The 23,307-nt window shown below is 37.0% G+C and overlaps 3 protein-coding genes across 4 annotated transcripts in view; 2 read left to right on the top strand and 1 right to left on the bottom strand.

Moving 5' to 3' along the window:
• The first annotated feature begins 37 nt into the window (after positions 1–37).
• Positions 38–4,262, top strand: LOC111250415 (homologous-pairing protein 2 homolog). 2 transcript variants are annotated; one of them, XM_022805641.2, is made up of 4 exons: positions 38–1,583; positions 2,402–2,583; positions 2,934–3,081; positions 3,706–4,262. In XM_022805641.2, exons 1-4 carry the CDS (start codon positions 1,493–1,495, stop codon positions 3,900–3,902), a joined length of 618 nt encoding a protein of 205 aa, XP_022661376.1. In that variant the 5' UTR covers positions 38–1,492; the 3' UTR covers positions 3,903–4,262. The 2 variants fall into 2 exon arrangements, with proteins under 2 accessions (XP_022661376.1, XP_022661375.1); XM_022805640.2 differs by having other exon boundaries at positions 2,922–3,081.
• Positions 4,263–10,402: 6,140 nt separating this feature from the next.
• UQCR-C1 (Ubiquinol-cytochrome c reductase core protein 1) overlaps positions 10,403–23,307 on the bottom strand; it is a 20,942-nt gene continuing 8,037 nt past the window's right edge. Inside the window, exon 8 of the transcript XR_015326452.1 lies at positions 10,403–12,887. The gene's annotated coding sequence lies outside the window, so the exon portion shown is untranslated. The remainder of the gene's footprint in view (positions 12,888–23,307) is intronic.
• Positions 11,823–23,307, top strand: part of LOC111249433 (trypsin-1-like) — a 12,808-nt gene continuing 1,323 nt past the window's right edge. Inside the window, exons 1-6 of the mRNA XM_086986531.1 lie at positions 11,823–11,948; positions 12,711–12,916; positions 18,555–18,641; positions 19,814–19,900; positions 21,313–21,687; positions 22,194–22,347. Of these exons, the coding sequence (XP_086842657.1) occupies positions 11,939–11,948; positions 12,711–12,916; positions 18,555–18,641; positions 19,814–19,900; positions 21,313–21,687; positions 22,194–22,347 (919 nt within the window). The 5' untranslated portion in view covers positions 11,823–11,938. The remainder of the gene's footprint in view (positions 11,949–12,710; positions 12,917–18,554; positions 18,642–19,813; positions 19,901–21,312; positions 21,688–22,193; positions 22,348–23,307) is intronic.

Below are 23,307 nucleotides of genomic sequence, written 5' to 3'. Positions count from 1 at the left end.
TGGTACTTCCACATACAATTGGAACATTTGACAAACACCTGTGCTCTACAGAGGAATTGGTAAACAATATGGTGTAGACACAGTTAGAATGGCTAGAATTAGGTCATATCTTTAAATGTTCCATATTGGTTCATCAGGAAAAACTATAACAAGGAACGTATAATAGGCGTTAGTCTGACAAGCAATAAGCATTATAATTAATCACAGTTCAGAAATGATGATTTATTTTCCTCAACAGATTTTTTAATGCGGCACGAAGTTGAGCTATGGTAGTGACTGGAAAAGTGTGCCAGGATATCATAACTCTTTCCCTAATAAATATAAATTCTGGTTTATGAAAGTATTTTTGTTATTGATAGAAGAGAAAAAACAACATGTGCCGGAAAACAAAATTTGAGTCCCTCGTACAAACCATACCTCGTGCTGGTAGGTCCCGTAAGAAATACTAAAATCTGTTCCTGTAGCCACATCTTGAGTAAATTATGCAGAGCTTTTTATTACTAAAACAATACTCCTCTAAGTGTACCTTCTGTGAAAGAAACGTCTGACAAATTTCTGCACTTAAAGGTTTTAAAGTATTTCAGCTACTGTTGAAAAGCATGCTTTTTGAAGTTCGAAACAGGTAAGGCTGTTCGTTCGTAAGTTTTGTTTGTGATGGTTAAAAGCGAAACATGTACTCGGAGGGAAACAAGGTGTCGACATAAGTCTGTGTACTTCTAGTCTAACTTATTTTTGTCGTTTGATTATAGAATCCGTTTGAGTACATGGTTCAGAAATTAAGATAAACTAGAAGAAGGTAAGAGGGGCATATCAAGAACAGGCATGACGCAAGGATACTTTTCGCTTAGTATTCCGGTGATAACGATTAATATGTTGGGTTAGCAAGTACACGGTATACCTAGTGAGTAAAATAGCTTATAGAAGCAAATTTTAATACCGGTATATGGATATAGCGGAAACGTATTATCAAACCAGTGACAATACATCCTGCAAGAATTAAATACGTAAAGCGCGGATCTAACTTTATTTTGGACACCCCTCACAATATATGCATTCGTATCAAAACTAAGATGGATTTTTATTGAATGTGTCAGCAAGTAATATATGCTACGAAATATACGATATCTCTTCATGTGTGCAACCGTCTCACTGATTTAGATTTCGCATTCAATGCATGTGACGTTAAGAATTTCAAAGATTCTGAGTAGCTTTTTTATGTTTATATATATATATATATATGTAGCATTTAATCAAAGTAGCAGTTAGCACGACTGCTAGATTGGAGAAGGCTTTCAGTAAGAGCAGCCCGCATACATGAGTTGCTATTGCCTCTGCAGAATCACTGAGATAATGCTTTATCAGTGACAAACGTAAGCGATCTAACTGAGCGAGTGTCCCACTTAGCTTGTAGTTTCTCCTAATGCCAAGCCATTCGTCATCGGAAAAGTGGGATCGTTTCATCTGTTCATCAGTCGTTTTGTTTAGTAGTTAAATGGCGTCTACTGAAGATATAGTACTAACGTATTTGCTGGATCAAAATCGGCCCTATAGCATGAATGATATTTTACAGAACCTACGTCAGGGTATGTGTTTTTTGTTTTTTCTCATACCTTGCATTTTGTACTCTAAGTGTTCTACGCGGTGGCTACACTTTAAAATCAATAGAGATATAAAACATTCTTCGAAACTAACGGACATTGATGAAGATCACAATCTATAATAGCTTAGATATTATCTTCTGTTTTCTCAGGACAGAATTACCTGCTTTACTTAGCCTCTCAACAAGTCATGCACGATTAAAGGTTAGTAAAAGCAAGTGAGAACGGGTACGTCCAAAGAGAGTTTACAGCTACGACTCCATTTCATGTAGAGCTGCTGTCAATAAACCGGCAACCCGGTAAATGCCGATTCACCTACCTTGCTGCCGGTATTTCATCGGTGTTTTGCTTCTCATTTCTGCTGCACGCAAAGGCAGGGCACCAGTAATTTCAGCCTATTTTTATGTACATAGATAGCCAAACACTCAGATACAGCTACATCAGGTTAACCAACCTCTAACCGATAAGCGGATAAAATAAATCTCTTGAAACCAATGCTTGGCATTACTGCTAAGCGTTGCTTGAAACGGCTGGCTCGGACCAGCATAAAGCGGAGTGCGTCGGCGTCCGGTTTCAAAGACTAGCTAACGGTCGTCAGGTTTACTAGCCGGAGCCAGAGAGACCCGTGAAGATCGCCTGACAACAAAGCCAAATCCATGTAATTTGGTAGGCAAACATGTTATCATTGTACAATCACACACGAACAATCCAAGCAGCTAATTTCAGCACAGAAATGATCCGCGCTTAAATGCTCTTATATACTAGCGTGTTATAATTAGAAGAAAGTTCCTCCGATATTTCAGCGGTTGGGAAAGCAGCCTTACTTCGTGACCTAAACGCGTTAGTTGAAAGTGACCTTATTATAGAAAAGACCTATGGAAAACAGAAGATTTATTATGCCAACCAAGAGAAGCTTGCAGATGCAACACCGGAGCAGCTAGCTGAAATGGAAATCCAATGTATCAATCAGGAGAGCCTTTATAAAGTAAGCAGGATCAAAATTGATTTTCCGTTTTCGCCATTTGTTAATTAGGAATTAGTAATTACTATCATAACAACACACCTACAAATACTTGAGTTGTTACATTAAGGTTACGATTAGTAGAAACATATGGCACAAAAATAACATGATGTAGCGATGGCTTGAAATTTTGTAAACCTAAGATAAATGATCAACTGAACAGTTGCTACTTCTGATCTAGTTTACCATCGAAATAATCGTATGTCCGACCCAATATCTAATTGGTAGTTGCCGAATAAAGACCACAAACATATCGGAACATTCAAGTAAATAGAGAGCTTCACATATCAATCGATTTTGAGGCATTTTTACAGGAAAAGCAGCAAGAAACACTTGAACTTCAGGCTCGGATAAAAGTACTGCAAAAACAGTTCTCAACAAAAGAATGCTTAGACCGCACCGAGGCGCTTCTTCGCGAAAACGAACAACTTCAGCGCAAGATTCAGAAACTGCAAATTAACGGTAGGCTTCCAACAAACTAGGCAATTTTCCCGGTGTGTTATAAGAAAGGGTTTAATTATTTTCGTTTGTTGGCGTCGATGGCCAAATGCAATACTAAATATCATTTGATATATAGTGCAAGATGATTTTTGATATGGTTTTTTTTCGGATTTATGTTATGATCTACTGGTGTTAAAGTGACGGCGCGCCTCACATCGCTTGAAACACGTGACCTTAAATTGACTACTAGTAACGTAGTCATTCGAGTTACTGCGCATAATTAACCTAACAAGTGAATGGGTTGTTAAAAAAATTGTAATAGCTAATAACTTTATGTAGGACACAAATTGTGGAGCTTTCAGTTTGTATTTGTCAGTTTCCAGACTTAATAAGTTATAATACAGTTTCGGGCTTTTATTACCGAGTGCGCGAGATGGTAAACCCAGACAGCAACCGGCTAAATTAAGTGTAAAATATAATTGTTTTATTAGTTATAGCATGGTCGCCTTACACAGATGGGCTTAATAATATACATTATTTTATAAGAGATATCGAAATTTGGTGCCATTTCTTAACATGCTTTGTGTGCTAACATCCGATAAAAAAGTATCTGTGTCCAAACCTTTTTACATGCATTTTAATTAGGTGCAGAGAATAATAACCAACAACACCGACTGCAGCTCGAAGAATCAAGAAGACGAGGTGTAATGGAACTACAAAGACGGCGTAAAATTGCCGAAAATATTATAAACCGCGTACTCGACAGCGGTTACCCTGAAACCATGAAAGAGCTAACGGAAGAGCTTGGATTAGAGATCGATTCGCCAGCGAAATTTTCATGAGTCCAAATAGAGCCGCAAAAACGAAAAACGCATTCACAGAAGAATATCATCTAAGCAAATAATGCAAATTCAAAAAAACTTAGGGAGGCATAACATTTAATTATAACATAAACATAAGCAAGTTCATTGAAATTTCTATATAGATTAGTTAATTAGACTAGCTAAAACAAGCCAGTGGAAGATTGAAGCCAACGGAGTTTTGTCAAATTTTATAGGATTTACAGATTCCTTATAATAATTGAGTATTGTTTACTTATGAAGCGATCAAATATCAATCATCTCAAAAATGGACTTGACACATTTTCTAATATGGCATATTTCTTTATAATTGAGGTAAAATAAAGTGAAAATGAAATAAAACTATGCGATCAAATCATTTGCTTATGATACCGTTTGATAGATCTATATTTAAGACTAAAAAACATTGTAAGTTTTTTCAATTGACGTTTCTGGCATCATTGATAAAGTTCCATTTGAATGCAACGCCTGGGCACGTATCCAGTACGAATATGTACAAGTATAAATCTATTTTCAGCGTAATTTATCAACATTCCCCTATCTAATTATTTTGAACTTCGGGCATAGAACCGCCATTAGGCGTTCCATCAGACGGAACATCCACCTGCTTAGAAACATATAAAGGTGCAGCATAAATTGTCGGCCACATAGGACTGTATATCGCCTATGATTAGATTATGCATTCAGTGTAACGCTAAACCGATTATAAAAGTTCCCGTCTACACCTTTGGTCCAATTCGCAGTTGCCTCAAAGGCTTCCAAATTCGTACGAATGTATTCCTATTTTTCTTCTTAGATTCGATTATCAGTGTCTATCCCATATTTACCTCAATACATCCTTCGACATGAAGCAACACACCGTTATTAGTAATAATTATTTTCCAAATACGATTTTCTCCGAAAGTAATACCATACACATTATACAATTGCCTATTGCGATATTTTTAAATGTAAACGGAATAATAAATAAGTATAATTTTTATTGAATGTCCAACTACGCACTATTTGCCAAACAGGTGTACCAAAAACGTTGAGCTTCCCGACTAGCGCCACTTCTATCGTTGACCGTAGGTCAATTAGAAAAGGCCATGCTTCAGAGGCGATAGGTATGTCATTCTGCGTAGACGGAAAGTCACAAAATGAAAGGAAATCCAGCAAACATGTTAGTGGTCATCTGTAAAAAAATGAATAATTTTACTTTTGCAATGACCGCTCGGCGACGTTGTTTCCCGTGATGTCAACCAAAATTCAGATGCATTATGTCGCTTCTAATTATACAGCTTCAAGTGAATCATAAGGAACGTTATAATAATGGGGCAAATCACAATTAATGAAGTTGCACCTGTAACTGATCCCGTAGCTCGTATTGTTACAGCAGGATGTTTTAATTCAATTCACCAATAACTGTCAGAGCTTAAGACGCGCCGGATTACAACTCAAAAACAATATATAACTCTAACTTGGAAGTGAATTAGTCACAACCTACTAACACCAAATCAGATAAAAATGACGTTATATATCTGAATAAATTTTAATTAGAATGTAAACCAGACACCACACTGAATGACGGCCATTGCCCTAAAAGTCGAATGGTCTTACCTCTTCGAGTGTCGATGTATCCTTTACGATTAGTAATAAAATATAAGCGTTTGATTTACATCTAGAAGAAAAACCTTATTATGACGTTTAAGCACTTGGTTCAAATATCTATGACCTATTGTATAAGGTGTTCCGCTCGTGTGTTGGTGCCTAGCAAAGGTGCTTGCTTAAAAATTAGGTTTTTTCAAGTAAACGTCGGTGTGATTAAAGCCATGATATATATATTTTTTTTAATCTAAGACGCTTACAATGCTGCTTTAATTATGTTTCAAATAAAATCCTTTTCGAGTTTGGTTAGTTGATAACCAATCCTGGTTGTCCTCTACCAGAGAACAGTTTCATTTCCATAACAGCACATATATATGTATATATAGTTTTTATTACCAATTTGTACATTTCGAGATGATCAATGAAGCCAGACAGGAATATACGCTAAGTGAAAATCTGAACACGCAAGGCGTCGGAAACCGTGCTTCTGATTGACTTAAATGAGGATTTCTGGGAAGGAGGAAACCCATGAATCAATTAATTGATGCTCAATTATTACGTAATATGTGAGAAAAGAAAGCAGTAACCAACAAACAATTTGCTCACATGTTCTGGCTCGACGGGTAACGGCGTCGAGGTTTGAAGCATCGCGGAAGTTTTTTACATTCAGTTGTTTCATTATTATTGAGTTCAAATAACAAACATTAAAAAGAAAAAAGTAGCTACGTGGGTACATGAATCCTATTAAAAAATCAATCTTCACAAAACGGCTACGTATTGTATTTGCATAACCTACCCGTCACCTAGCCTTCAGCCTAATATATGGACAATGAAACACAAAAGAAGATAACACATTATAAAAAGCATTATTCCAGCATCATATGCAAAACTCATGAAAAATAAGGTCATGAGAAATGACACAAAAGAAAAGTTCTGCAAAATAAAAACGCTGCAATAGAAGTTGCAAATTTATCTCTGCTACCTTTTTTTCTTCTATGTCCTCCTGTACACGTGACCGACCATTATACGTTAACTTTAAATAGTTATGCGATGAATGAATTAGAGCTAGAGATGCATGGGTGTAACTTCTTAACAAGTTACAGTTTGATCCGACTTGACAATTAACAAAAAACGACGATGGCTGCAAATTAAAAATGATATTAGGGATATGTAGCTCTTTAACTGTCTCGTTATGGTAAAAGGACGGCCGGTAGAATCTCCTGGGAGCGTCATTCAAACTACAGTCGATACATTTCGAGAGAACGTAATAGGTTAAATTCAATATAAACAAGCTAAATATCTTCACAATCGACTGTGCGAATGCGCACTATTTTGAAATCAAATTGATTCAAAAAATTAGAATCCCGTGATGGAAACTTTTTGAAGAGGGTAGTTTAGGAGCAAATAGCATACTCACGAAGCTGACGTGGAAGACTCTGCCTGATAAAAGACTGCGAAATCACTGATATCACTAACCAGTGTCTCCATGTGCGAAAGAAAAAAAACATGTATTGTATTTAATTTGAATACATTTCCAAAAGTTAGCGCAGTATTGTATTATACATGTATACGGTGGTTACCAGTTTCAAGGAAATTGCCCAGGTACGTAGTGTAAGGAGAGTCAAACGAATGACTCAATTCGATGCAGTACAACTTCCTATCTTTTCAACCTTCTACTATGATATAGCAGATAATTTTTCTATGAAAAAATCGACCACTGATTGTACGCGTTTGCTGCGTGCTTTGCTTCTCTTTGCATCGATATGGTTTTATGTTCCCCGAATACATAATAATTCGCTTTTTTTCTTACCTTTCGTCAGCCTTCTGCTGGGCCTCTTTAAAGAAACACCGCTATTTTAAATGAAAATAATTATAATATTAGCTGAGGATTAGCAGAAAAAAGCCCACTTTACGTTCTATTGAAGAGACAAAGATACTTCCATTACTTTAGAAGTATAAGAAAATGCAAGGTTTGTGTTTGTCAAGATCGACTCAATTATTATAACTCGTCCAATTATCAAAAAGCACGAAATGTCCTAGTATATCTGTCTGTTCCATACCGAGACATATGTCTGTGACCGGTTTAAATGGTCTTGCAATTTCCTGTTTGGCAGCACACAAAGGCCAATTTGGTGTTCGTATTGTGCTCTGTGTTGAGCACTATTGTTGACATGTTGCGCATAATTCATCTTTACTTAATAAGAACGTAAAAACCAGCATTCTCTAAATAACCCAACACATAAATAATCAGTAAGCGATTCATATAAAGTGTGTTGTATTAGGCCCGTACTATTTCTGCACATACAGCCGTTTTTTGGCATACTCAAAGGCGCGCTTATTTACCTCGTTGAAAACCGTGTATCACCAAGGGCGTCTGTAGAGCTATATGCTGCTGCTAATAATGAAGATACGCTATAGGCAGCATATTCATCACCAGATTTTAAACAAGGTAAATCCCTAGTTTTAAATTACATACGTATTATGCATAATCTTAAATTATTATACACAAACAAAACTATACACTAAAGACCTTGAATAGATGCAAGGATTTCTCAAGTACTTTATATAATTTTCTTTGGCGGACTGTTTGTCGTAGCAGGCATTTATTTATATTACTTAAGAAAAAAGCCGGCTCTTTCTGGAACAAATATCTTCTAGAACAATGCAGTCACCATGGCGAAATAAGGCTGTCACGATTAACAAACTTCCTTTTTTGCCGGAAATCGACCATTACGTACGAAAAATCTGAAGCAGGCTTTTAAAAGGTAGATCAGACAATTTTCAAGAGTTCAGATTTGGGGGGTTCAGAAAATTCATTAAGCATGGTTCAAAAGAAAATTTTAGGTAGCAAAATCGAGTATCATTGGCGCGGTAGGTTTATCACACAGACTGCAGGAACGTGTAAACAGTAGAGACCGTTATTTCGAACACTTATGACATGAAGCTTCAACCATGTTATTCCAATATAAGTCAATAAAACCATAGAATGACTACAGCCGTGATTAATATAGCTGTTGCACTTTAAATATTTATCAAAATTATGACATCGTAACATAGGAATTATATGAGTGGTGATTAGATATCTCGTTCACGAGTGTCGTGCGTGGGTAAACCTGCTTTTCATTTCAATTATTTGCCATATATTATTAAACTACATCCTGTATGCTGAATCATCTCGAATCTGGACTGTGCGATATTATTACGGGAACCATCCAGAAGTGGGTTCACGGCCTACTAGGTTTGCTTGAGTTGTCCTCTGGAGGACAAGCCGAAAATGAAATGCTATACGCCAATTTTTTTTTTGGGTCTTTTTGGACTTATCTGCATCATTTCCCAACAGACCTATAAAAAAGATCATTAACAATATGCCGGTAATCATTTGCAAGCGATGGCCGCATTTTTATGATTGTCATAGGAAGACAACCAAAATGATAGCTATTAGCTACTCGGATCACGACACCCCTTACCGATATCGCTTGATGTACGCCTGCTAATTGCGGATTAAAAAAAAACCTTTGAAAATGACTAGTTAGAGGTTGTAGATGCAATCGAGGTGAATTGTGGTTGTATCGAATACAAATGACCACCAAAAATTACCATCCAAAAAGTTTTGATGAAATATCTGTTTTTGTTTAGATACAGATTCAAAAACCTATAAAGAAAGTTTGTCTTTGCATGATTCATTGCATAGAGATACCTATCAATGTTGCAAATGTCGTGGGAACACGTAATCAATGGTACAGTACATATAAACATGCTAATCTCTGCCTATAAGATATTTATTTCTAAGAACCATCTAATTGTGAATCACTCTGTGTTTTAGGACGTTGCAATGGCACTGCACCAACTTACTTGATACAATCACATTGAGTTAGAAGATTATCTGTTGATGTCTTCTAACGGATACGGAAGATTATTAAGATGATGAGAGCTGTAACAATTGAAACTTTTTTATTTAGTATTTTAAGAAATGTTCAGAGTAGACAACATTTGCACTAAATGGTATAGTAATGTAGCAAATAGAAGAAAAAGCAGCCCACAATTGTTATGAGGATTTTTTGCTCATAAATATTCGGGAAAATTTAACACTAGGTCTCTTTCGCAAAACATTCGTGCTGCGAGTCGTTGGTGAATTGTGATAACTGTATGCAGCTTACATATGTTCGTAAATAGTGACGACTACTAATCAACCATATATATTCTCATGATTAAGTTCGTTAAGTTACTTTCGTTCATCAAACTGCTTGGACGCGGCTGATCCAACACGCAACGCTTGTTCAGAGTATAATTATTCAACCCTTCATAGATAAGAGATACCAATTTACAAATCTGATTATATGCTGGTTTTTATAGTTATAAGTAAATTGGAATAAGGTTTAGCGATCATACCGCTTGATTGAATAATGGTATAATATTTAGTAACTCATTTAGACTCAGTAAACGTATATTTACTTAAGTGACTGAAACGAGGAAAGCTTTCTCAAAGGAACTTTTACAAAGAAATAAAAAAAATGCCCCTTTCATATAAACCAAGGTCGCGCATATAGCTAGTATGCTCAATAAATGTTTACTCTTGTGTACGATAAAAACGGTAAAACAAAATATACTTTATATTTGTATTTTTATTAAACGTCAATGCTCTGCCCCCTATGTATGATGTAATTATCACATTGTTCAAGGCAAATTAAGTTCAGTTTTATGCTGCTTCGAGCAGAAAATCTTGTGTCACGTAAGCTTGATTTAATCCAGAGGTACCACAGCCTGTAACAATTTGAAGTTTAATGTGACGTCCTCATAGATCGCTATAGCCTACTGTTTTTGCTACCGTAAGTCTATATCTCCTCCTTAAAAAATTGACTTTATGTACGTAAAAATAAGTAGATCCGACAATGTCGTCAGTATAAGGCATATAGAAATTGCTCTAAATAGCAGACGTTTTATTATGCAGCACAGATGTCAATAACAGTTTCTCCAGTATTGCCATAATAACGTTGTACTTTATTGTTAATATTTTTGTAGTAGATATTGGAGTTTTTCCATCATTTCCAACTTTTAAAGATGCTATATTGTGAATAACGCAAATGAGTATCGGTACTGCCAATTCAGTGATGAACAGAGAGCTTTCGAATTACTTTATCAAATCAATGTCCGTTTTTCTTTACTGTTGACTAAGAGTTTGTGATTTTCTAGCAAGCGATAACTATTGAATTCTGTTTAAAAAAAAAAGCCTTCATTTTTTATAAAAAATTGATTTGTTATGTAATATGTTTAAATGGAATTCTAACAATCAAACCATTACGATCCTAGGTTAGACTCAAATTTAAGCTCAGTTTAATTAGACCTTAAGAGTTATTTATATTAAATCGACATTCGCACCCCTTCAGCCAGAAGAATGATAAAATTCGGCAAACAGGTTTTGGCTCGCTAAAAATGATGGCAAAGAAATCATCAATTGCGGCCATCTATAATTCTTGAATGATTGATTTTTCTATTTTTTGCTATTCGTCGCATTGTTTAAAGCGGAAAGATGTAACACTGTTTCAATTACCCATAATAGTATAAAGGAATGGTGCCGATCAATAAATTTGCTATCTCGTGCATCATGAAATGCATCGCACATTTTATGGCTTTATCTTAAAATTAATTCTCAGAATATTTAATGGATCACCTAAAAATATATCTTGTCTAATACCGATCCAAATTTAATCGTAAGCAAAATAAAGAAACAATGGTTTACTCGATCACTCAAATGGTTTTGCATTTTCCGTATAAAAATTTTATCGAAAAAAATCTCTAACTGCAAAAGTGTTGGTGGATTATCCGTCGATGACCTACTTAGTCTACCTAGTGTGTGGGTCGGCGCTGATCAGCAATTTATAAACCCAATACAAAAAGGCACATATTAATCTCATCACACATGACCGACGGTTTCTACATTATTTTAAAGCACAACTGTCATCGATACATATCAGTCTTTGACAACCCGCATTACGTTCTGAAGAGTACTTTTCCGCAGGCTTGTACGAAAAGGCCATAATGCTGCGGTTAGAGCCAGTAATAATTTTCTGAAATCCCTAACCGTAACTGCGCTCTGCGTAAATTTAAACTTACATGCAATGTTTCAAATGGTTTCATGTTATATGGAAACCGTAGACCGAACCGTGTACCCCAAAACTTAGCTACTGCTTAGCAGCCAATTCATTTTGTGTGAAAGCCAATCGAACGCAAGGCATACATACCATTTACTTCGATTTCTCAACCACTTTATAAAGACTTCCTCCGGTGTCGCCCAACAAGAGTCGTCCACTTATCGGTCGAAAGCTTTGTATTAGAAACATTGTCTTTCTTAGCTACCTCAGTGCGTTTGCCAACGGATAGCTCTACACTACAGTCGGCGGAATAAGATAAGCCTTCTAACTGTCAGACCATTCATGTTCTTAGGTAAGATTCGTCTTCAGTGAAACCGGTTAAAACGTGAGTATTGTGAATTCATTTCTTCACGGAAGCGCCATTTCGAATGGATCAGTTCAAAGACCTGACTGAGCATTTTTAGGGTTCCAATTAAGGGTTAATCTTCCAGTAATTGCTGACAAGTGTATTACCGATAGGTTTCTTACAGCGTAGTTCTTCGCGCTGTTAATAAACTTTAAAAAATAGGATTTTGCTGGTTTTCACAAATTGGATTTCAGAAACCGTGTGTATTTTCCAATAGCTTTTAGAAAACAACAAGGACGAGTGGTTTGTTACATAGTTAGCCTTAAACTCTGTCAGGTATTTTTAATAATTTTAAAACAGCTATATACATGTTCTAATTAAAAATAAATCGGAATCGCCTCGAAGTGGTTACACATAGGTTACATATGGTTCTAGCGATAAGTTAACAAAAGATAACACCTTGATTTAAATTTTTTCTCGGTCTTTGGATATGTGGTTTAGGTCATGGTTCTATTTGTTTCAATGATTGCTTCTATTCTTCTCAATTAGGTTTTCCTAAATTCTTAGTCCTTTGATGCATTTGCTATTCCAATTTATTTCCGTTTTATTCATGAATCTTACAAACGCATAACAATAATAATACAAACAATAATACTCCTTAGAAAGCGTATAAACTAATAATAAGTATAAAAATATAAACTATGCTTTGGGCTATGGAGCGTAAGATCGAACTATATTATAGATCTGAAATTTTGCTCTCCTCAACAGGTGTCCGTTTGTCGATTCATCAAATCATGACTTCATTGAAGTTACAACATCTTTCGTCGCTGTTACTATTAGTCCTATTAGGTGTCTGTTCCCACCATGCAGCAACAAACAGCTTGATGCCAACGGTTCCATGTGGAAAACCATCTTACCGCGAAGCGCGTATCATCGGTGGCGCACCTGCGAAAGAAGGCCAGTTTCCGTGGCAGGTAAGTACTGAGTAAGGTAATGCTAATGCAGTCTCGACTCTTGAGGAAGTGAGCTCGAACCTAGTAAGTTGCCAAGGCTCACAACAAACACCATTAGCTGCTCGAAACGCATGTGTATCATGCATTGCCGACGCGGTAAGGACGCATTGTCCAATGGTGGTGCAGTGGTAACTTATTTACCTATCAAAGCTAAGGACATTTGTTTCATCCAAGTTCGTCCTGGAAAAAGCCAATGGAAAAAACTAAAGCAATACCTAAGTAACGTCGTGAACAGGACATAAAATCCAACTTGATGGCGTTTCTATACAATCTTGTCCTTCTTTTCTAGGACTTATGGCTTTTTCGAGATGGCATATATTTCATGTTCGTTCAGTTTCCGATTAATACTTCTATACAAATAATTATCAGCAACTAGTTCATCGAACTGGATAGGTAACCGATCATTAAGCTCTAAAAAAGCAATCGATGGTCGGTATGAGGGTACATACTCCTCAAGAAGAGTGCACTTTGTTCGTTGTGAAATATGAGGTTTGCTTTCCTATTACCAAATTAATGTGTGATCTAGGCAATATGCCGAATCTATTCGTACACTACTGCACGACATTAAAGCAAAGACCAAATATAAACAAGTAACGGCAGGGGAGGGGGCACAGTTTATGCTACGTGTGTTTCGGAGACTTTTTCTAAAGGATCCTCACATTACCGCATTTTAGTAGAACTTGCTCTGTACGCGGCGGCGCTGTTATGGCCATGAATCGTTTAAAGTGCGTTCTGTTAAATTATTTTCGTCGCTTCATGAAGATGTATAAAATTATCAAGTGGTGCTTCAAATAGCGATTAATTGGGTGTATTGTTGTTGAAACCTGCACAAACAGTCGATAAATTTATTACGCATGAATTTGAATGTTCCAGTTCATAATATTCCAACTCATTTACAAAATATACGCGACTGTCCTTGGCGACACGGATGTGATTAGTTTATCAGTTGTAGTTGAGAAATCTCCGGGTCACCTTTTATGTTACTTCTCCAAAGATTTATTACCTTTAATTGATTGAACAATGAAAGACGAATCTAAAACGTATATACATCACGCATTTTCACCGTTTGGCGTGGCCGTAGTAGCGGTCACCTCAACAATGATGCAATTTCATGCCCTTTCTGATTATAATCATGTTCTTTCAGCTATTCATTTTCTGCTAACCACCCATAAAGCCAATTCGAGTAGTCCTATAAGAACTTTTTTTTAGTACAAATAATTTATATATATATATATAATAATCGATGCTGCAGTACTTTTTTCCCTATTGATTTGTCACCAATGTACGGGTTTACAGATACGGATTCCGCCGTAAACTTTTTGAATATAGTATTTAGGACACTGCTTTTTCGGTAAAAGTGTCATCCATCATAAACCGCCCAGCCCTAGAACTTTTTCGGCGGAGCTTCGTCGCTTTAAGCATATTCTTGACAAGCTGGAAAAATATATTGTTGCGATAAAACCAAGCAACAACTTAAAGATGCATATTACAAGACACTGAAGGAGTATTGGTCACATGCTGGTTAAAACTGTCGCAAAGGTATTGGTCCGACTACAGTGCCTTGTATTAAATCGCTGTGGCGTCTCGTTAACAAATTCTGCGTCAATATTAGACAGGCTTGCCCATCAAGAACTACGGAACCTGACGGCATCAACTTTCGAAGGCTATCATGAAGTAACTGAATTATTTACGTCTTTTTCGCAGAAGTGAGTTTGACCCTGACAGCTCACTTGACTCACTGACTATGATATGTTTTCTGCCAGCGTACGCTTTGACGCTCGCTTAAAACGCCTTTTCCTTTTCTTTTTTTTAATTTGTCGGATATCAGCAAAGAACCTGTTTTATCACTTGGCATTTCCATGAAAGCCGACTTCACTGGCTTACTACTGATCCGCCCAGAAAATACTGCACGTAACTGCCTGGCCGCTGGCGCGTATACTTTGCTCACCTCTTCAGGTCTCCATCTTTCCAGCATCGTTAAAGGTCTCTCAAGTTACCCCTCAATTTAAGGGTAAGGGCGGCTGTGATAGTCCCACAACCTATAGACCCATAACTATAATCCTATACCAGTGCAAAACTTTTTGAAAAATAATTTAAGCGTCAGCTTAAAATCCGCCTGTTATTTTTTAACATATTTTTAATTTTTTTCTAAATTCGTGATGGCTTTACTTGTTCGTTCTCCTGGAATATGGCTCTTTGTGATACCTATCATGATCAAACACTCGCTCTTGCAACCGAGGAAACACCTCTACTGTAACCTTATTTGATGTCGCAAAGGCTTTTGACACAATCTCCCGTAATGTCCTTTCAAAAAAGTAATTTCCTCCAATAACTCTTTTCCTGTAATTTGCGATTGGCTCAGATCTTATTCGACCAACCTCTCCGCAACTGTACGCATTAGCAACGCGGTCTATTGAGACGTAAATTCCGCAACGTTCAGTTTATGCCCACTTTTATTTGTCCTTTATATGAACATACTGCTACTTCACATCGAGTCCCATGGACAGATATCGTGCCGTTTGTTTTGCCGCGGATTTCGCCCTCATCAGACAGATTCGCAAATCGTCCACAAATGCAGACACCTGTGATCTTAAAAACAAATTGGCTAACATTAAATATGTTTATGATATACTTGGCCTTACTGTAAACATTTTAAAACCAAGGCTTCACCAACATACCAAGCGCCTTAGTCGATCTTGATAGGACAGTCATTCAGTTAACTTCATCCGCACGGTGCCTTGGCTTGACATTTAGAGTGGGCTAGTGATTTCCTCAAATTACGCTCAAAATGCTCTGTTTGCATTGTTATGCTATTTAGTATACGAGTTGGAAGTCTGCGCTAATGGACATTTCTGAACCTTTGTGGATTTCTTCTTGAATCGATAATTACATACGCTATTGTGGTCTAAGGCGTCCTTTCAGCATTTATATATAATGTCAAGGGTGTATCATGATGCCAGATCATCAAGGCTTGCTCATATACCAAGTGTTTTGAATAAGCATAGAACTGCTACTGGGTGACAATTGCACACATTTCGAATACTCCAGTCGATGCACATATTTAACACGAACCAAATTGCATTTGATTTCCACCACCGTCCGTCTAGTTATCCTTTTGGAAAGGACCATAGGACGCAACTGAGCGCAGGAAGTACCTAGTCAATTCCCCGAATTGTGAGGGGAAATATATTTGGATTTCTTTACCATTCTATATTCGTTACATAGAAAGTTCTACCCTTAAAGTTACTAATATTTATTAGACATCTCTAGCAATTACTTAATTTTGCCGCTGATTTTGTTGTTGCCATATGCTGAGTGTGTTACACGAGACTGTTTTTATGCCCTGGTTAATCTCAGTCTATTCACGCCGTTTTGGGGCTCGTATGTTAGATGATGTTTAAAAATCACACGAATTTATAAATAGTTAAGTAAGCAGCCGTCGATAAATTTAAACTGTTGAATACGATAATTGAGTTGTCTGCCGTTGTTGAGCGAAATAGGCGTCGTATGCACCAGTTAAATCGATAAATGCGTTATCAAGCTTTGTAGGAACATGTCTTGTTAAGAAGTGACCATTATATATATTTTTCCAATATTTTGACAGCAGCATTCTTAAGAAATTATTCTAGTTAGAGTTAAAAAAGGTACCAATAAAAAGTCCACTTTTTATCATCCACAACCAAGCCATGGATTATGGCATCAGACTCACCTGTCCGTCTGTTACCTTCAGGCCGAACCTTGCATTTTTTTAACGTATTAGAGTGAGTTACTTTTAGCCGAGTTTTATTTTGCTGGTGCATCAAAGAGCATCATATTCTGTATTAAGAACAAAATGAAGAGTGCACAAGCGGAGCCTAGAGACAATTGTTCGTCCAATCACTTAAGACAGATATTACAAAGTAAACTTGGGAAAAAGCAATTCATATTGAAGGACGCACGAAGTACTTTTAAGCAGCTTACAGAAGATTCAGGCACCTTCACACGAGTCGTTTCGGACCATTTCGGAAAATCGTTTCAAGCCAAAGACCCAGGGATTATGCCGAGATGCTTAAATTTTGAGCAAATGTAGACCAGCTATTCGGAAGACTTAACGCACTTAAAACGATCTAAGGAGAAAAGTACAATCGTCTACCCGTATCGTGTTTTTGTAGCAAAATTCAATAACTGCGTAGCGTTAAGTATCGATTTCATTGAATATCTATAGCCTTTGTTACTTTTTCCTCATTTTAAGGCTCAAAAAACACCAGAAAAAAACTTTGAGACAATCGAAGAAGTTTAAAAAATGATGGAGCGAAGCTGAGTCTGAAAACGTTCTCAACATCTAAGAAAAGGTGGTATGTAAGCATTGAGCATAGCTTAACTTATTACGAAAAGGACAACTGGGACTTCGAAGGTTGACGCGTGTGTAGAGTTGTCACAGAGCCCGACTTTTAATATTATTTAACCTAAAGGAATTTATGGCTGTTACTATTTGTTTCAAAAATTTCTTCAGCTCCTGGCGAAAACCGGCCATTAATGTTTTTCGCACGACATAATGCAGTCCACGCAATTCCTTGTTTTTCTGTATATAATCGCGGGTATAAAGATGGGTTCTAGCCACTACATTTTCGAAGTAGCGGTAGTTTCTATTACAGACTTCAGCGTTAACGATGAACATAGAACTGGGAATGGCCGAGCGTTTTATGCTTTGCTTGAAAAAATAGAATAGCGAGCAACTTTTTCCATTCAAAAGAACTTTACATGATTCGTGTTGTATAATCTTCTAATGTTCATTTTAGTAATATGCATTGGTTTTTGATGTCCTTCTGTGATAAATTCTTCCTCTTGACATGCAGGCGTCTTCTTTGGGCTTTTCAGAAATAGCGTGATAATTGACTATGGCATAAATCGCTGACTTGAGGTGTTGAAGGAGGTTCGTAATTATAGACATGCTGCGTTTTACATGCAAACATTTGACGTCATTTGCTTTCTGGGTGTGTTTTTGACTTGGCCATAATCATATTATTATTGTATTGTACATAAAACAGACTTTTTGTAGAACGATTCGCAAACATGTACGGTGCGACTTACAATTAAAACCTTCCATAGCGGCTCCACCATACACATACATGCAAATAACGTTATAGTGAGAAAAGTAAAATGGTACCTAGATAGTCTCGAACTCGGACATAAGTACTTTACATATACTGAACATAATACGTCACACCGATACAGTCACTTAGTGACTCAGAGTCGTCTTTAAAGTTAGGATATCTATGTTGCTATAAATTATATAGTATGAAGTCCCAGGAGAGGTGGCCGCGATAATGTACCCGCTTTTTCAGACAGATCAGGTTCTGTGCAACGTGTTAGCAAAAACGAAAGCGACTTTTGAGGGTAAATAGGTGATAATGACATAATAAAATTACCAAGAAAAATGTAACTTAAATTGGGCATGTTACAAACTAGCTTCCTAAAACCATTATGTGAAGCGAAATTGTAATGAACAACAGTTACGCGTATATGATGTGTAAATGGATTTACCAATACAAGGAATGCCAATTAACATATTATATACGACCATTGTGCAAATAAAGATGTCATTCGATTCAAACTCCAGGTGATTCTTGGCAGATACCGCAGGGCCGTTTGTGGAGGAGCAGTAATATCACCGAACTTTGTCGTAACTGCCGCACACTGTTTACAGGTGGGTGACTAGAAAAGTACAGTATCTAAACTGCAGGTTTTACTAGATAGTGAATATTGTTTTACTCCGCCTCATAAAATAGTAGTCAAGATGTTTTTAGCGTTACTTTGTTTCTCTATGCGTAATATCTATGCACAATTTTAATACTTACGTCGAAGTAAAACACTTAGTTTTTGTTGTAACGTGTATTCGTGGGTGACAAAGGGTGTGTATATGTATGTGTGTGTTCGAGCGCGTTCACCATCTGCAGAACCCTCCTCATGATTCTTGTGATTTTTCGGTGTGTACTTAACAAGACCAGTCACTAGAAGACATTGGCAGAAAAAAAATCAGTTTCATACAGTACAGCATTATGTAGAAACGAATAGAAACTAATATACGTTTACACTTGCGGTATCATCTGAACAACGGTTAAGCGTTTGTGAATCATTCAAATGTAACCGTAGATTTTTTAAAATAAAATCTTGTCAAGTTTTACAGATAGGCATAAACCTTGATTTGAAAAAAATAAATTTTCTTATTTTTTCATAGGTAATAGCTTTTCAAGGGTATAATATTTTCCAGAAATATTAATATTACTTGCAGTATCACGGAATTAGTAGCATGCCATAGTTAAATATTTGACTCCGAGTTACCCGCAATGAAAACAATGAAATTTCCGAAAGAAAAACACGGTGATACGAAAATACGAGAAATTCACAAACGGGTTGAATACTGCGTGGGCTATACTACGACAGGCAACCAGGAGAAATCTTCAAAGAAACAACAACGATAACTCGAATAAAATGATAGAACAACTGCAATTAGCAGAGATCTAATAGTCGAGTTTATCAGATCTCAATTTGCCTCAAGTTTAGAAAGCAAATGGAACGCCTTAGGCAGAGGCTAATAGGTATGTTTAGTACAAACCATGTGTATAACCCACACTATTTAAAGGTAAGCGTGGGCCAATGTTACCTATAACATCGAGTCGAATAAAGACAGTTCACATATGTATGGAAAATTTTGACAAAGCAAATTAGTTTCAAAAGTACGTTCTTACAGTGCGGATAAATATTCGACTAGAGCTTGTAGCTTTTTAAGATCAGATTTTAGCGATCAGACATTGTAGCTAAAACAGTGACATATACTCTTATTGGTGTTGGATGTTATTTTCTGATGATAATAAATAGGAACGTGACTCAGCAGTATACCGTCTCATCACCGGGACCATCCGGAAGGGCGACTTCGGAGTTTCTCCTTCGAGTCAGATGCGCAAGGTCTGTTCTTACCAACGGCAAGTAACGCGTGTTCCACTGAGAAAACATAATGGCAGTTTCAAAATATTTATAACTTTAAGGCTTCCTAAACACATGATGTCTTTTATTTTGATAAAAATGTAGAAGAGACATCCACGAGAACGATTAGGCTGTTACAAGCGAACCTGGTGGTATTCGAAATTAAATAACTTTTGAACTAGATGATGAAATTTGGCGGGTAAATACTGCATTATTTTAGAAACCTATGGGTCGAAGCCGATTGAGTTTATTCCGGGAGAAATGAGTTCATAAACAAGAATATCTTTTAGTCTCAAAAACCAACACTCAATGGTTAGGTTTGTCTTCCTTGAACGCCACAGCACTGCAGAAACCCATCAAAGATAGGTCAAGACATTAGGTTAGGAAGCCCTAGACGAAAGCACATAACGTGAATGGTGCAAATGTTTCAAGAACGAAGACAGGAGTGTTGAAGATCGATGAGAAGATGACCAGACGTTGGGGTCGGGCGTTTTGAGTCAGGATGTATTATCGTATTCGAGGAAACTTTTCACTAAAGCAAAACTTGGAGTCTGAAAGCTTTGTTGGCTAAAACTGGTATCTTATACATAACGTGTCGCAGAATTGTAACTAAAACACTGGAAATGCGGGAACTGAGTAGAAAACGGGTCTCCCGTAAATTTGACTCCAGACCGAATAAAATGCATGTGGTGTATCCTACGTACAATTTAGAAAACTTTAGCCAACAAAAACCTATCTGGAGCATACGGTCGCCATAGACGAGATACGGTCCGATTTCTACAGCCAGTATAAAAAGAACAACGCGAAAGAACTGCTCAAATCAAGTTTGATAATTGAGTCAAGTAGGTTTGGACGTAGAGGCGATCGAAGTACCTGCAGTGAACACCTAGTGCATCCGCTAATATGAGATATTACCCCAAACTGAAACAATGAATGTGGCCTGCCATTTCGGGTTCTCCAAGAGACCCGTGAATTCTCTGAACGGTAATTTAAAGCACACGGTTGAGTTTTCCAGCTTGATCTTATCGTCATGCCTTAATTACTTCCTGGGTTGAGCAAAGGAATATTCAACGTTGGCGTCAATCTGCTTATTCTCCCGATCTAAGTCTGTCTGATTTTGGGGCCTTTCGTGTCCTAAAAACATACCCCACTATTGATTTACTTCAAGAAGCCGTAAGTAGAGAAATCACATATGGAAGTAAATATGTGGCTGCTCAAAAGCTGTCAGAGCATTGGGATGACTGTGTAAAAAATAAAGGACCTCTAACACATATTATTGAAAATCCTCTCTCTAGCCTAACGAGTTTATTCTAATCTATTCAATTTTAAAGCCGTATTTATTTTTACATTTACAAAGATTGGTATGGTACACAATTTCTTCACACTTTTTTCAGGTGTTAAGGATTATGTATCATCCCGGATGGCGCCTAGATGCCCCGTTGTCACTTAGCAATGATTTGGCTTTATTGAAAATCGACCGACCCTTCTTCTTTGATACCCATACTTCACCTGTGTGCCTCCCTATTAGGGAAAGATACTGCTCGAATAATTCCAGCAACAACAGCACTAGTGATCAGTGTTCCTGCATTGTGTCCAACCGAAGCGCAAATGAGATTCATAATGATAATGATATTCGTAACGGAAAGACCAACTCCAACCAAGTTCCTAACGGACCTTCTACCATTAATAGAACACTTTCTATTCTGGTATCTGGTTTTGGTGCCACTCATGAGATAGGCACACCCTCTGACCGGCTCCTCTACACGGAGGTAAGCTTTTATTGAGCATAGATCTATCTCGTGGTTGAATTTCGGGTTGACAAAAATCAACCCGAAATGCAACCCGGAAGTACAACTACAGCTATAATGCTTTTAATGCTAAATATTGCCGGTTGTCAAACGAAACTGGTTTCAGCTATTCCTGATAATTGATGTTTCAAACGCAGTTTTAAAGCATAGTTGTTCGCTTTACTAAGAGATTTACTATAACTTCATTGAGACTGAATAGCATTTTTCTCAGTAATGCATAACCACAGTAATTATTTTTGCATTACAACAATTCGGTTACAAACATTTTTTTGGATAAACGCACGTGATATTTGAAACATGGAAAGATTAATTACTTATTACATGATTCCTACAATGTTACTCACTACAGTTCGAACCCTATCATAATTATATCGATACAGCTTGGTGCTGTTCAACCTTTTCCTTTTAAAAGCCTCGATTTGATCTATATGTAATTATTATTTTTGCAACTCTGCCGTGATGCTTAGGTACCGCAGCTAAGTGACGCCGCCTGCTATAGGGCCTATCCAAGGTTGTTCGACGCGACGACAATGTTTTGCGCCATGGCTGAAGGTGGAGGACGGGACTCATGTCAGGGTGATTCTGGCGGTCCGGCGGTTATAGAATCAAGTTTTTGTAGACGTAAGTTGAAGTTATAGTTAATGGGATATATATAGTTTTTTTTTTACCCAGATAACTTTGAAATCGCACATCACATAGTAAGGTGAAATCTGGTAATAGTGAACGCGTTCAAATTGTTCAAATACCTCTTGTTCAGAGTCAAGGTAGAGCGCCTTGACGACAGGTAAACTTTTTGTAAAAACGCGCTAATTTTATTACGATAAGAATGCAAATTCTGCCTAAGCCCGTAAAAAATTTTGTGCTGTTTATGTTCAAGATACATTACTCCAAGGAAACGAGCCAAAGATATCACTTGTTCTTGAAATGTTGACAGTAGCTCTTTTCGCAGTGGTCAAAAAAAAATTACAAAAAAAAGCTGATGAAATGATTGCAAAAGCTGAGAAAGACCTAGACGTGAGTAGCCGTGATATCGCCACGGGTTACGCAAAAGATTTTACTCGATTGTATTCCCACCCGTAGAACTACAAAGAAACGCAACGAAATCAACCCGTTTTTAAAGAGTATGATAAAGCGAATAATAGACGAACAAGTCATGATCAAAATAGGAAAAAATATTATAATCTATAACGAAGCCCGAACTAACGCCGAAGGAAGTGATTCTATGTGTTTGGTGAAGTAGGAAAGCAGAAAATGTATCGTCTTCGACCATAACCATGACCATGGTCATACGCATATTTAGTTATCCTTTAAAAAAAATTGAGAGATCTTGGATGGGTAAACTTTACTGCTGGCACAACCAGACAGTCAGTCTGTTTCGGTCTGTGCAACAGTTCCCTGAAAAAAAATTTAGTTCCAATTGAGGGATACAAAAATCGATTGTCAGAATTTTTTCGGGGATAAATTACAGAGTTTCTACAGTAATAAGACTATGATACTCTAAAAGGAACATTGCTTAAAAGAATAAAAACTATTTACTAAAATTGCACTTAAATTTGCCAATACTTTTCTGACCACTTAATA

Source organism: Varroa destructor, unplaced genomic scaffold, assembly GCF_002443255.2.
Source record: "Varroa destructor unplaced genomic scaffold, Vdes_3.0 BEIS01000004.1, whole genome shotgun sequence".
Taxonomy (NCBI): domain Eukaryota; kingdom Metazoa; phylum Arthropoda; class Arachnida; order Mesostigmata; family Varroidae; genus Varroa; species Varroa destructor.
Note: the sequence above shows the minus strand (reverse complement) of the source record. Positions and strands in the feature narration are given on the sequence as shown.